Source organism: Melanostigma gelatinosum (genome assembly GCF_949748355.1).
Source record: "Melanostigma gelatinosum genome assembly, chromosome: 7".
Lineage (NCBI taxonomy): Eukaryota > Metazoa > Chordata > Actinopteri > Perciformes > Zoarcidae > Melanostigma > Melanostigma gelatinosum.
In genome coordinates, this window is record NC_136640.1 from 4,331,652 (window position 1) to 4,345,197 (window position 13,546).

General features: G+C 44.7%; 1 protein-coding gene across 1 annotated transcript; it reads left to right on the top strand.

The window, feature by feature from the left end:
- Positions 1 to 1,147: 1,147 nt before the first annotated feature.
- On the top strand, positions 1,148 to 7,857 carry prss16 (serine protease 16; the record flags this gene model as incomplete). The annotated part of the gene is made up of 13 exons (XM_079271544.1): positions 1,148 to 1,208; positions 1,896 to 2,038; positions 2,915 to 3,014; positions 3,370 to 3,499; positions 3,726 to 3,849; positions 3,948 to 4,025; positions 4,463 to 4,510; positions 4,601 to 4,717; positions 5,795 to 5,959; positions 6,169 to 6,310; positions 6,485 to 6,664; positions 7,481 to 7,635; positions 7,728 to 7,857. The coding sequence occupies 13 exons, from the start codon at positions 1,148 to 1,150 to the stop codon at positions 7,797 to 7,799; spliced, it is 1,515 nt and encodes a 504-aa protein (XP_079127670.1). The 3' UTR covers positions 7,800 to 7,857.
- Between the last annotated feature and the right edge of the window lie 5,689 nt (positions 7,858 to 13,546).

Here is a 13,546-nt window from a genome sequence, read left to right on the forward strand (position 1 = left end):
TGATGTCCAGAACGTCAGACTCCCTGAAGATGAAATTGCAGCCCATTTAAGGAGCTTGTTTGTCTTCTTTGTTGGTTCTCAGAGACACGAGGTGTTGGAGGTGGAGCAGCAGATTAGACAGCGACGAGGACATCAAGGTGTGGAGAGGTGGACCTGAACAACACTGACATCTGTACACAGCTGGAAACTGCAACAGTCAAATGACATGACCCGTTTGAGTGATTGCATGTCTATGATGTGTTTGTTTTTTTAAACTACTACTTTTCTTATTTTTTTTCGACATACTATACTACTACTTTTTTTCACAATTCTAAACGAGGACTTTTTATCTTTTCAACATACTATACTATTTATGACAATTTATGACATTTTTTCGACATTTTAAACTATTACCTTTTTTACTTTTTACGACATATTATACATATATCACTTTTTTTTGACAGAGGTAAATAAGACTATTTTACGATAAACCAAATTATGACTTTGAAATGTGACATACGATACAGACTTTTAAAAACTTTTTTCAACATACTATACTATGGCTTTTTTTTTTTACTTTTTCAATTTTTTTCAACACACTGAGCTATGACTTTTTTTCTACATATTTTACATTTTAATGACAATTCAATGTCAAACTATACTATGACATTTGTTATGACAATTTCATGGCATACTATGTTTTATGAAATGTTTAGAACATGCCATACTAATACTAATGTATTAGGACTATAATTAGCCAACATTTTAAGTATTTAGTCAACTCCCATATCAGAGCAACTCACTGAGCTGCTTTTGCTATTGAGGGACATAAAACAGTGAGAGACGCACTGAGTGTTTGAAAGAGGGAAAAGAAAGCCATTACAAGGCAGAAAGATCTCGTTACATCACCAAGCTGATGCTCGATTTTGCTGAGCAGTTTATACATGGCATACACACACACACACGCACACACACACATGCACACACACTCTCACTCTCTTTCTGTTCTCATGAAATGCCATAGACCATAATAATACACAGGTCATATCACAGTTCCCACCCTTCAAAGGACTATATAGGGAGCTGATGAGCGGTGGAGATCCTCCTGAGTCCTGCAGACTGGACATGCATTACGTTTATCTTAAAGTATCCTGATTCGGTGGTCAAGATGCTTTTCTCACTGGCCCGCTGTCTCATCCTTCTACTCCTCTTCAACTCAACTGATGCTGGTGAGCTGATGAATGCTCCACTGAATCTGATAATATGTTTACTCATGGATTTAATAACTTGACAGCTTCATGATATACAAAAAAAAAAGGAAAATCAAAGCACTTCACAGATGTGAGGATTTGCTGTAAGGTGTTTGAAAAGTGGAAATATTTTGAGCTGGAAGACGAAGGAAAAAAGACGCTGGTGGTGACAGACAATCCTTTGGGAGGCTGACGTTGGGTGTTGACTGTTACTGAAATAGATCAGAGGTTTTCTCGGTGGCGATTAAAGTATTTTTGCCAAGCATCACATCAGTGACATGAACATAAACTATTTATATCAATCAAATGGATGACAGAGCCACATATAGGAGCCTTTCTAGAGGAAGTTCTCAGCTCTGGAGGCCAGCAGGTCAGCAATAATACACTATATTTATATAGCACTTTCCAAAACAAAGGTTACAAAGTGCTTTACGACACAGAAATGGCAGACAAGCAATGACAGTAACAATTTAAAATAGTGTAAAAGCTATACAACATTGAGCAAAGAAGCAACACAAGGAGGACTGCTGGACTGACCCCATCACACAGGACTGAGCCGGAGCAATTGCTCTCAAACAGGCCATTGAGGTCTGTATTATTTCAATGACTTTGCACAAGTGCCCTCCTCTCATATGCCCTACCTCTTGGTCTCTTCTTTATTGCCAGGACGGATCCTGGGGAAGATCAAGGAGCGTGTGCGTAATCTCCTGCTGCAGAAAGCCAAGCAGCCTCTTCAACACGTGAAGGAGGGCAGGATCCACCAGCAGCTGGACCACTTCAACCGCCTAGACTTCAGCACCTTCCCTCAGGTAGAGACGGCTCAGTGGTCTATCCGGTGTGGGGCCCTCTGGAGGCTCGGGAAACCAGCTTGGTCCACTAAGGTCCTTGGTCCTGGAACGATCTGCAGGCCAAGGTTTCAATGATTTTAAAATGAGAAGGAAGTGGTCGCTGCTAGCTGCAGGTGCTTCAACTAACTAACGGACTCATGGTCACAATGCCGCCTTGTTAATGCACTGGATGATGTCATTTATTCAGTCGTATCTATTGTTGCTGCTGGGATCTGATGTTGTTGTCCTGTCATGTGCTGAATGCTGCTATTTGACCAGTTATTGGCTTGATCGCACTTGTAAAAGAGGTTTTAATCTCAATGTTAAGGGTATATTCATATATAGCCCTGACATTTCAGACATACAAACACTTGATAAAAGAGCACTTGCACAAGTTTCTCTGATCTCATACCTAGATGAAGGCAGTATTTAATTTAAAGCATCAAAGATGATTCCATCTCACACTATTGATGAGGATTTTTTCAATGTTTTTCCAATGCAGGAAAGCTGAGAAAACCGTGCTGCTGTCATTTTGCTCTACAGAAAAGAGCTAAACTTAGAGCTCAACCTGCTCTGAAGCAGCAGTGAGTGAGCTCTCCGTCTGGATAAATCTAGACTGGTTGAACCTTTTCATCACCTCAACTCCAGCACAGCCACCGACGAGACGACGCCTCCCAACAGCGTGCATTGAGCTCTGTTGAGCTCTCACTTTCATTTGTGGCTGCCAATGTGCAAATGTGTCCTTTGGAGCATGAAATAAGGGATTACTTACACAAAGAAATGTGCTGCTGGTTTGGGTGAACCTGAATAAAACACTTCTTTCTTTCTCTCCTTCTCTCTTCCTGTCTTTCTCCCCAGAGGTTCTTTGTGAACGAGGCGTACTGGCGGCGGCCTGATGGTCCGGTGTTCCTCTTCATCGGAGGAGAAGGGCCCATCTATGAGTTTGATGTTGTGGCAGGTACAGTAGGATGAACATGTCCTCGCCTGTCTGTCACACGCATTCAAACGGCAGATCAAACGGATTCAAATACAGAAAATGTCTGACACTCCCTCGCAGATTTGGAAATGAAAGTGGGAACATTGAGTGCGGCATCATGTTGTGTGTCAGTAAGATGACACTTCTTTTCTTTGCTTCATCTGCCCTGTCCTGTCCTGTGTTCTGTCTGTCTTTTTTTACACACCTGCATCTGGTTGATTGTGCATCATCACACGTACCTTTAAAACGTTTAATTCCCTCAAACTGTCTGTGTATTTCTTATTTAAAAAAACAGAAAGAAGCATTCAACCTCTCTGAATCCTATCTGCTTTCCCAGGTCACCATGTTGACATGGCTGAGGAACACGGGGCGCTGCTGTTGGCTCTGGAGCATCGCTTCTATGGCGACAGCATCAACCCAGACGGCCTCAAAACGGAGAACCTGTCAGACCTGAGCAGCCAGCAGGCGTGAGTGTTGGCTACCAGCTTGTGTGTGTATGCTTGTAAATGTGTGTCCTTCACCTCACTCCCTCAATACATAATGTATGTGCATCTGTGTCTTCTTGGTTTGTTTTCAGCTTCCCCTCTACTTTCTGTCTAGTGTGCGTGTGTGTGTGTGCGTGTGTGTGTGTGTGTGTGTGTGTCAGGTGAAAGACTGAAGAGTTGTTTTGCGTGTTGTTGTTTTTTTGTCCAGGCTTGCTGACTTGGCTGTATTCCACCAGCACATCAGCCAAAGCTTCAATCTGAGCCACAGGAACAGCTGGATCAGCTTCGGAGGCTCGTACGCCGGAGCTCTGTCCGCCTGGTTCAGAGGAAAGGTGCTAACTCAATTTTTACATCTCACACAATTTACATATTATTTCCCTTTTAGCAATTGTTACACATTCTTCTGTGTTCCTCTTTCGTCCGACTGCAGTTTCCTCACCTGGTGTACGGCGCCGTGGCCTCCTCTGCTCCTGTCAAGGCGACGTTGGACTTCTCTGCCTACAGCAATGTAAACTGGCACAAACCATGGTCACGATTAATATTCAATATTAGCATATTATCAGAGATGTAGACAGGATTTCATTTTTAGATAATGGGGTCATGAGTCCCTGTGCAACTCAATCTTGCACATACATCTTTTTTGACACGCTTCAGGAAAAAGAAGTGAGTAAATTAGTCACAAATACATTATGGGACGAAAAGCCTCCCTCACATACGTAGTTTGAAACCCATTATTTATGTGTGTAATCATTCAACCTCCCTGTAATCACAGAACATCATCAAACCCCCCACAGTTCCCAGAGATATTACCATAGACGTGACCTTCGTACGCTTCATTTTCACCTGTACGGCCCAGAAGTTACTACACATGCAGAACTGCTACATTCCTCACTAATTAGCCATGTGACGCACGCCTGCTCTCACCTCTGTGATTTCCTGTTTCAGGTTGTCGGCTTGAGTCTCACGAACGAAGCGGTTGGTGGCTCAGAAAAGGTGTGAAGGCAGCCACCATGTCTGTGCATCGCATGACTGCCATTACATTTCTGTCCGTCACACGTGTTGAATCTCATCCTCTTCCTGCAGTGTCTGGCTGGTGTGCGAGAAGCCTTCGCTGCCGTGGAAGCAGTGATGGGCGGGAACGCCAGCCGGGTGGCCGTGGACTTCGGATGCTGTCAGATCCCCAAGGATCTCGATGATCAGGTGACGGCTTTGGTCTGTATGAGACGCTTTAGGGGGAAGGAATTAGAGGTTGTTAGGCATAAGAAAGGGGAACAAAGATCCCTCTCTGTGGTATTTTTTGGGCATTTTAGTACCTTTTATGCTTTTATGCTTTTATGCTTTTATGTTTTGAGGGTTTTAGAGACTTTTTCAACACATGCTGGTGTAGTGAACTCTCAATACTTTGATGGTCAACATGCGACCACTCGACATGACTTTGAACAGCACTATCAGAGTGTTAAGGAGTTCTTACATGTTGGACAAACCTGTAGGCCGACTCTAAATCACTGGTAAACAACCTTTGTCTTCAGATACCCCACAGCCCTATCAGATGCATTTGAACAGGCTACACCGGCAGCAGCACCAACCATCATGTTACAATTATCATCATTAAACATCATACCAGATAGTTACAGTTGCTAAAACACCATTTCTGAAACTAGGGCTCTCTTGTTTTAAACTCCACACACAAACACCCAAAACATATACACAAAATCTTACTATTTTTACCATCTACCCATTACTTCTATTTGAACTTTTAATCCGTTTACGTTACTTCTGGCTAACTATTATCTTTTTTGAAATGGTAATCACAATAGACTTTGACTTTTTATGACTTTTTAATGACATGCAACCGTTTATCCATCACATTTCGGTGTTTGTTGTTTAACTATTGCAATTTCCACCATTAATAAATAGTCCTTTAGTACTATTTGAACTGTAGGCCTCTACTTTGAGCTATTTCAACCACATCAATGACTTCAAGTGTCAGACTTCTCTGCTCGCTTGCAAACTAACTGTCACATGTTCAGTTGTTGCAGCCACTTAATATGTGTGGGCCTCTACATATTTGTAATCAAATCTTAATTTCGAATCAATTGAAATGAATTGAGTTACTTCACAATTAATATGCCTAACCCCTAGTTTGAATAATTATCATTTCATCACATTTTACTCTGTTTTTCATCCGTCATCTTTGTTTTTGTTTTGTTTTTTCAGTTCTAACACAGAACAAATGCATCTGTGTGGAAAATAAATATTTCCCTCTGCACCTCTCAGATTGAGCTGATGCAAAACCTGGCCGGCATAGTCATGGGGACGGTGCAATACAATGAAGAAGGGGTGCTCATGCCCATCCATGAGCTCTGTGGTGTGATGACCAACAAGAGCGGTGCTTACGTGGAGGAGACGGAGGCTTACAACCGCCTTGTTAAACTTGCACAGGTAAGGAAAACACAAGGATGTCACAAATGTCCAGCTTGCAGTTTTCCCTTTTCATGCACAGTATAACCACCAGGTGTCACCATTGAGCCATTTTGTCGATGAGACAGGCTTGAAGCAAAGGTGCAACCTTTTAGGATTTCTCTCCTTAATAGAATTATGCAGCCAGGGACCCACAGTGTGGTGTTTTATCTGTGTTGTGTGTTATGCAGATCTACCATTCCTCCAGTGAGGAACCATGTCTGGACATCTCCCATGAGAAAACAGTGAAGGATCTGATGGACACGACCGTCCACTCAGGCAGGAGAGCAGAGAGACAGTGGACCTACCAGACCTGCACCGAGTTTGGCTTCTGTACTACACACACACACACACACACACACACACACACACACACACACACACACACACACACACACACACACACACACACACACACACACACACACACACTATACAACAGATATAGTCAACCATCATTCTTTCTATCATCTGAAACCCTTTCGTTGTGTCTTTGTGTGTGTGTAGACCAGACTTGTGAGGATGCTACTTGTCCGTTCTCTGGGATGGTGACCCTGCGAACCCAGACTGAACTCTGTCTGAAGCTGTTTGGCATTTCCCAGCATTCCCTGCCTGGACGCGTTGCCTTTACGAACACTTACTATGGAGGAGACAACCCACACACACACAGGATCCTCTATGTCAATGGTGAGACTTGGTTTACTCGAGGCAAAATCACAACAAAGAAAGATGGACTTAGTAGAGTGCACATCTCCGCCTGGATGTGTCTGCAACGACTACTGTTGTATTGTGTGAGTGAACGAATACAACCAGTGCTGCAAAGCGTCATCAAACGGACTTCTTTCAAACTCGAAAACCAGCAGCGACGTAACGTTGTACAAGCAGTGGGCTTGAAGTTGTTAAACAACACGCTTCATACAATCGTGCCAAAACACAAAGGTAAAGTCACCACGCTGTGTACCCGTTTAGCAACAACTGCAGCGAGGTACAGCAGAGTGTGCACTGGTAGTACCGTTAGCTGCTTGTCGAACACACCATCCAAAACAACAACAGCTTCCCCCCCACTGTGTCTCTGGACACAGAGTAGCAAGATTGTAGATGCACTTAGCTGTGTTATCACCAGCGTACTACCAGCTGGGTGGACTGGTGAGAGAGGAGTCAGCAGCCAGTCAATGCTAATAAAACAGGTAACAAAAGGTGTTTTGAGAAGGTGTGAGTCACCACGAACACAAGAGGTAATTAAGCATGCAGTGATAACTGGCCACCCAAAATATTGTGCAGTTTGCTGCAGCAGAATGTGAGATTAGCCGTGGACAGACACAGAGGTGCACAGTCTCTCACTCAGTCACGGACTCACATCGTCACACACACACACACACACACGGTCAAACGCATAACCTCTCCCGTGGCCTGTGCCTGGCGGAGATAATAACTGAACCTAAGGAGGCGAGGGAGCAGCCAAACAGTGGTGCAAATAAATCTATTTCCTCATCGTTGCCACAGGTGGAGTTGACCCGTGGAAGGAGCTGTCGGTGGTTCAGGACAGGGCTGAGGAAGGAGAAGAAGCCCAGACCATCTTCATTAAGGACACTGCTCACTGTGCTGATATGATGAGTAGAAGAGTCACAGACCGCCGCTCGCTCCAGAAAGCCAGACAGGTATGTGTGCCTCACTGATATGTTGTTGTGTAATCTGCACAACAAACACATAGAATGTTGAAATCCTCAAAAACATTCCTTCTCCCTCCCAGGAGATCGAGAAACATGTGGACAGTTGGCTGAAGATGGCTGCCCTGGAGAAAACACATCCAAACACATTATAACCTGATCAGCTCTTATCACTGTTCCCTGAAACAGATTCATCAGCATGGTGTGCCTGGCTGCTCTTCTTCTTCTTCTTCTTCTTCTTCTTCTTCTTCTTCTTCTTCTTCTTCTTCTTCTTCTTCTTCTTCTTCTTCTTCTTCTTCTTCTTCTTCTTCTTCTTCTTCTTCTTCTTCTTCTTCTTCTTCTTCTTCTTCTTCTTCTTCTTCTTCTTCTTCTTCTTCTTCTTCTTCTTCTTCTTCTTCATCACCATCCTCTATTCCCTCTCTGCCCCTCCTGTTCTCCTCCATCTATAATCATCTCAGCGCTGATCTGTGTGTTTGTGTGGTTTGGTTTTTATCTTTTAAGGTTTGTTTTTATGCATCTTTACAAATGTTTTCCCTGTTTTTAATACTAATATCAATTTACAGATGCAGAATGATTTTCTTTAATGCTCATTTTTCCTTGCTATCTTAGTTGTCTTAGATTTATAAAGGATCTTGAGGTTTATATCTACTGAGTGTTAATGTTATAATCTGATAATCTCTGTTTCCCATATTAGCTTCTTTCTTCTTCTTTTTTAAAGATTCATCACTTGTCATAACCCTGTATAACCTCTAGGGTGCGATATTGCTACATGTGTGTCAAACCCATTTCTTGATCCTTGTTCATTGTAAAACACAAACATAACAAATTAAAACTCAGAGTAGTTTGCCATGCCGGTTGCTCTCTGTTATTCGCAATAAAAGGCAGCACATTTAGAACACTTGCAGCTTTATTCCAAGCACTATGCAGCATTGGTTGGTGTGTGAATGTGTCATGTCACGGTGTTGTGTTGTTGTGTTGTTGTGTTGTAACAGTGTTTGTGCCAGGGAAGAAAAGGTGAGGAAGCACCAGTTGTCCTTAAGGCCATCTGTTTGCTCTGGGCTGCTCCGTGTGTGTGTGTGTGTGTGTTGGTGTGTGTCTGCTTGCGTTTGTGTGTGTGCGTGACCCTCCCTGTAGGGGGTCAAAAGTGGGAGGTCATGACCCCGCTGACCCCGTGGGAGTGGAGATCATCAATCAACTAGGGGCTGGACAGAGCAGCAGCAGGGGACACAACGCAAACACACAAACACACAAACACACACATACACACACATACACACACATAGATACTGTAACACATACACTCTGCAGATGTACCATGGGCAATAAAATAAATACACCAAAAGCACATTTGGATCAAACAAGTATAATGAATAGAATAGATCTCAAACACACACACACACAATTGGATGCATAAAGGCCCCTCAGACATTAGCTGCCAGCCAAACAGTGTGTGTTTTGTTTGATAACATACGTGCTTTCTTATTCATGGCTCACAGATGCTATCACGCGCTTCAGCCGCGAGACAAAGCTTTAAAGCTGGAAGGAAAGCGAATAAACCTGAAACCTTTTTTTCTCTCACTGCAGTGCCTCCATTTCATCCGCTCATCTCTTTGCTATTGTAAACAAGCACACAAATAGACACACACACACACACACACACACACACAGTTACACACACTCCAAGAGCCACTATCAGGGTTATCAGCCAGCACTTGCAGTGCGACAGGGCATGCTTTTTCTCTCTCCTCCTCCTCCTCCTCCTCCTCCTCCTCCTCCTCCTCCTCCTCCTCCTCCTCCTCCTCCTCCAGCCTGTCCTGTTGATCAATGAGGAACTTCTTGGGCCTCAACTATTAATCAGAGCCCTATCGGCTATCTGTCTGCAGAGCCAACCAATCACGGCCCTCTGACAGCTGGGCCGTGAAAAATGTTGCCCGGGTGGATGGAGGGGAGGTTGTGGTGGTGGTGGTGGTGGTGGGGGGGGGGGGGGGGGGTAGTTTAGGGTGGAGGGCGGCAGCGGGGTTGTGGAGGAGAAGAGGGAGGTGAGGGAGCACTCTATCTGATCCGAGTCAGGTCACGGCTGCACGACTGCACTTTGTGCACTTACAGCTGATTCTTACCATAACGATGACACACACACACACACACACACACACACACACACACACACACACACACACACACACACACACACACACACACACACACACACACACACACACACACACACACGGGCTATCCCACTTCAACAGACACATTTTTTATCCCTGATTCACATTTACATCAAACTGAGGCCTTTTTCTGCCGCCATGGCACCCACTGTGTTCGCACTGCTTCCTCGTGGGGAGCGGTTAGAGCGACGGAATCAGACCAAATTAAAATGAACTCGTGTTTGCAGCAGAGAAAGTCCAGTGAGGACCACAACGCCGCTGATCTGTTGTTCAATAACGCGGCCTGTCCTCGCGCCTCAGAGCTTCATCAACACACCGCCATCCCTCCTCTGCATAATCACCATGCTCACACTCATCCATTCACATCTTATTGCCATGATTAGATTACATCTAATGCTATTACACCGCTCCCATCTCTCTACCTCTCCACCTCCCCCCCCCCATCATGGATTTCTTGCAGATCTTATTAGTGTGTGATGCGGACCAGGTCTCACTTTGGATTTATGAACCCTCAAGTCTTCTCTCCTTTAATCTCCCTCTCCTCCTCCTCTCCCTTCCTGCATCTGTCCATCTATCATTCCCAGGGTTGGCTTGGGCGGAAGAGTATTAATCCCTCCATCCCATCTCTCACTCCTCTGGACAGATGAGGAGGTGGAGGAGGGAGATGGGGATGGAAATGGGAGGAGGAGGAGGGGTAGAAGATGGGAGACCTCAGATTACTTTTCATAATATTTCCGTAGCATTGTGGGACAAATGGAGAGGCATTACAGGCAATATGCAGATTTACAAGATAATAGGTCACTGCTTTGGTACCTCCAACAGGTACGAGGATGAGAAGATGCTGCAGAGGGAGTGTGTGTGGGCGCAGTGCAGAGGCAATAGCTACAGATGGGATGAAAAACAACTTAGTGTGGAGGTGTGTGTGTGTGTGTGTGTGCTATCCAGTTGTTTGCATGTTTATGCAGTGCGGGGTTGTGTGTATAAGTGTATGTGCCATAATGACGTCTATGCAAAAATGTGTCTACATGCGAAACGTGCATCTCTGCAAAAGTGTAACAGAAACGGCAGCGCATCACCTGTTGACGCCCATAAGCACAGAAATATTGTTTTTGGTGGGATGTATTCAGTTTTATCTGAGGTGAAGACACATACAGTATTACTGAGGTAGAAAAACATACGTTTATTCTTTCCTTTACCATATTTGTTTGTATTGACTACAACAGAATGCATCCACCACAAGCACTGAGAAGGAAACTGTTAACATTACAACATAAGGGATGGCACACACACACACGCACACGCACACGCACACGTACACACACACAGTATTTTCAACAGAATCCAATAAGCTGCTGGGAATCAATTGGAGTGAGCAGGACATTTAATGAGTCCAGTACTTGGAGGCCTAATTCTCCAGAAAGAAACAAATTCAGAGTAAAGAAAAGAATTAAACCTTTGACCAGCAGTCAGGATGAAGCAGGCCCCCCCGCCCCACCCCCACCCCCCTCTCTACCCAAGCCCTAGCAGTGACAGGTAGATTAAGGGGCGTGATAGATGCCCCTCTCTGTATCTCCCTTGCTGCACCCCCACAACTCCCCACCACCACCCCTTTCCCTCCCGTCCATCCATCATGGCGGCTGGTGTAATTGCGGCTGCGTGGGGCTGGCAGAGGGAGCCTCCATCCATCTCCTTAACAACAAACAGTCAGGAGGACGGATGGCGCTGCGCTCCCCCAGTTAATCTCCATCTATAAGAAGGGGGTGGGGGAGGAGGGCTGGGGAAGGAGAGGAAGAAAATAACAGAAGGGGGAAAAGGGAGCGTTGACTTACTATCAACAAAACGAGATGGAGACGGGGAGGCAGAAGGGAGGAGGGAAGGAATGGCGAGAGGCCTTGCCCAAACAGGTAAGTAAAGGAAGAGGAATGACCCGGGAGGAACTGAGAGAAACTGAAGGAAAAAGTTTGCAAACGGCTTCAAGAGCAGATGAGGCTGGATTTTGCTTGGCGAGCGTGCCAGAAGAAAGCAGGAGAGATGTATGGAGGGAAGGGAGGAAGGGGGGAAATGTATGTCTACGCAGCCAGACGACCCAGAAACTGGAGCGGCACCGGCTCATAAAAATGCACTCTGCACCCCCTCGACTACCCTCACTTTTACCCTTTCTCCCTTTACTTCCATCACTTGCCTTCCTCTCTCTCTCTCTCTCTCTCTCTCATGCAGGCAGTGGAGGGTCACAGTTCTCTGATGTATTGGGCGGTTGTGTCAGAGGTCACGGCAGCCATATTTTCTTAATGGCGGAGTCACTGAAGTCAACAAGGCCGGGTGGCCTTCTACCTCCATCTCTCTCTCTCTCTCTCTCTCTCTCTCTCTGGTGGAATCAAGTAAACTCGACTTTTTTGGCAAAGTAAAAACAACACCAGTTTGTGGAGGTGGCTGTTTTTTTCACCTTGCAGATGATGCACTTCCATGTGAACCATTTGCACCAAACACCATCACGTTGGGCATAAAACTACAGGCGGGACAAGAGCAGTTTGTAAAAGCCGAAAGTCTGCCATCTTTCCTTCGCAATTGAGTCAGAACTTTATGATATTACAGCGGTGAATTCCATTATAATCTCACAAAAGGAGCTACAGAAACACATGCAGTCATTGCAGGCAAACATCCACAGTTATGCACACACACTCTGCTTGTTGTTCCCTGTTAAATAGCCCAGGGCATCGCCTGCAGTGAGGCCCAACTTAGAATGGGAGCACCGTGACACTGACCCTACAGCAGGCAAGCACACAAAGCAACGGACACACACACACACACACACACACACACACACACACACCCGTCGTGAACACACTTGCATTGCTAGTCCGAGCGCACAAAGTCAAAAGGCCTCGGTGGGTGCAGAGGAGCGAGCGCTTGAGCCTCGACAGGGAGTGACAAATAACTGCAGCAGCCTTGACATGCAGCAGGAACGTGCCCCACTGATCTTCAACTGTGTGGTGCAGGAAAGGAGCCTGTTGCTGACAGGGGAGCTCCACAACGGGAGGAAGTAGTGAACAAGTGGAAATGCTGCTGAAAACATGCAACGTGACGCATGTACGATAATTAGGTTTGACATCATGTTCGGATGGCGATAAGAAAAATCTTCCAAAGGCATTAAAAGGGAAATCTATTTAATGTTGGAGCAGATGGTTGAAACTTTGTGTTTTGTTTGGGGTCCCATAGCTCCCACTGCACCACTGTATGTGCAAAACTGTTATTATTAATAATAATAAGATCAACCAAAGGTTTCTGTTCACTCTTTCTTTCCTCTGATCTCAGTGTATGGAAAGGTATTGAAGTGATGATCCTTGCAACAAACAATTTGTTGATCAGGACAAACGATTGCTAAATAACAAAAATTATATTTATGTATGTATTTATGTATCTATATTCCATGTGTTATCCAAAAAGGCATTCACACATAAATATGTTATGTGTGTGTGTATCGGTGATGTTACTTACGTTTGACCCCAGAGACTCTCTGATGTCTTCTGAACAAACTGAACTGCGGGAACTTCTTTGGGATTTGGGAAGGCAGCGACATTAATCACAGAACAGACGAAAAGCAAAACTCAAAAATAGTGAAAAATCAAACTGATGAAATGTTCATGTTTGAATAAAAACAAGACAAAAATGATTTACATTTTTTGTTTTATTTGAATGTTTTACTCGTCAACTCATTCCACCTCATATGTCTTATT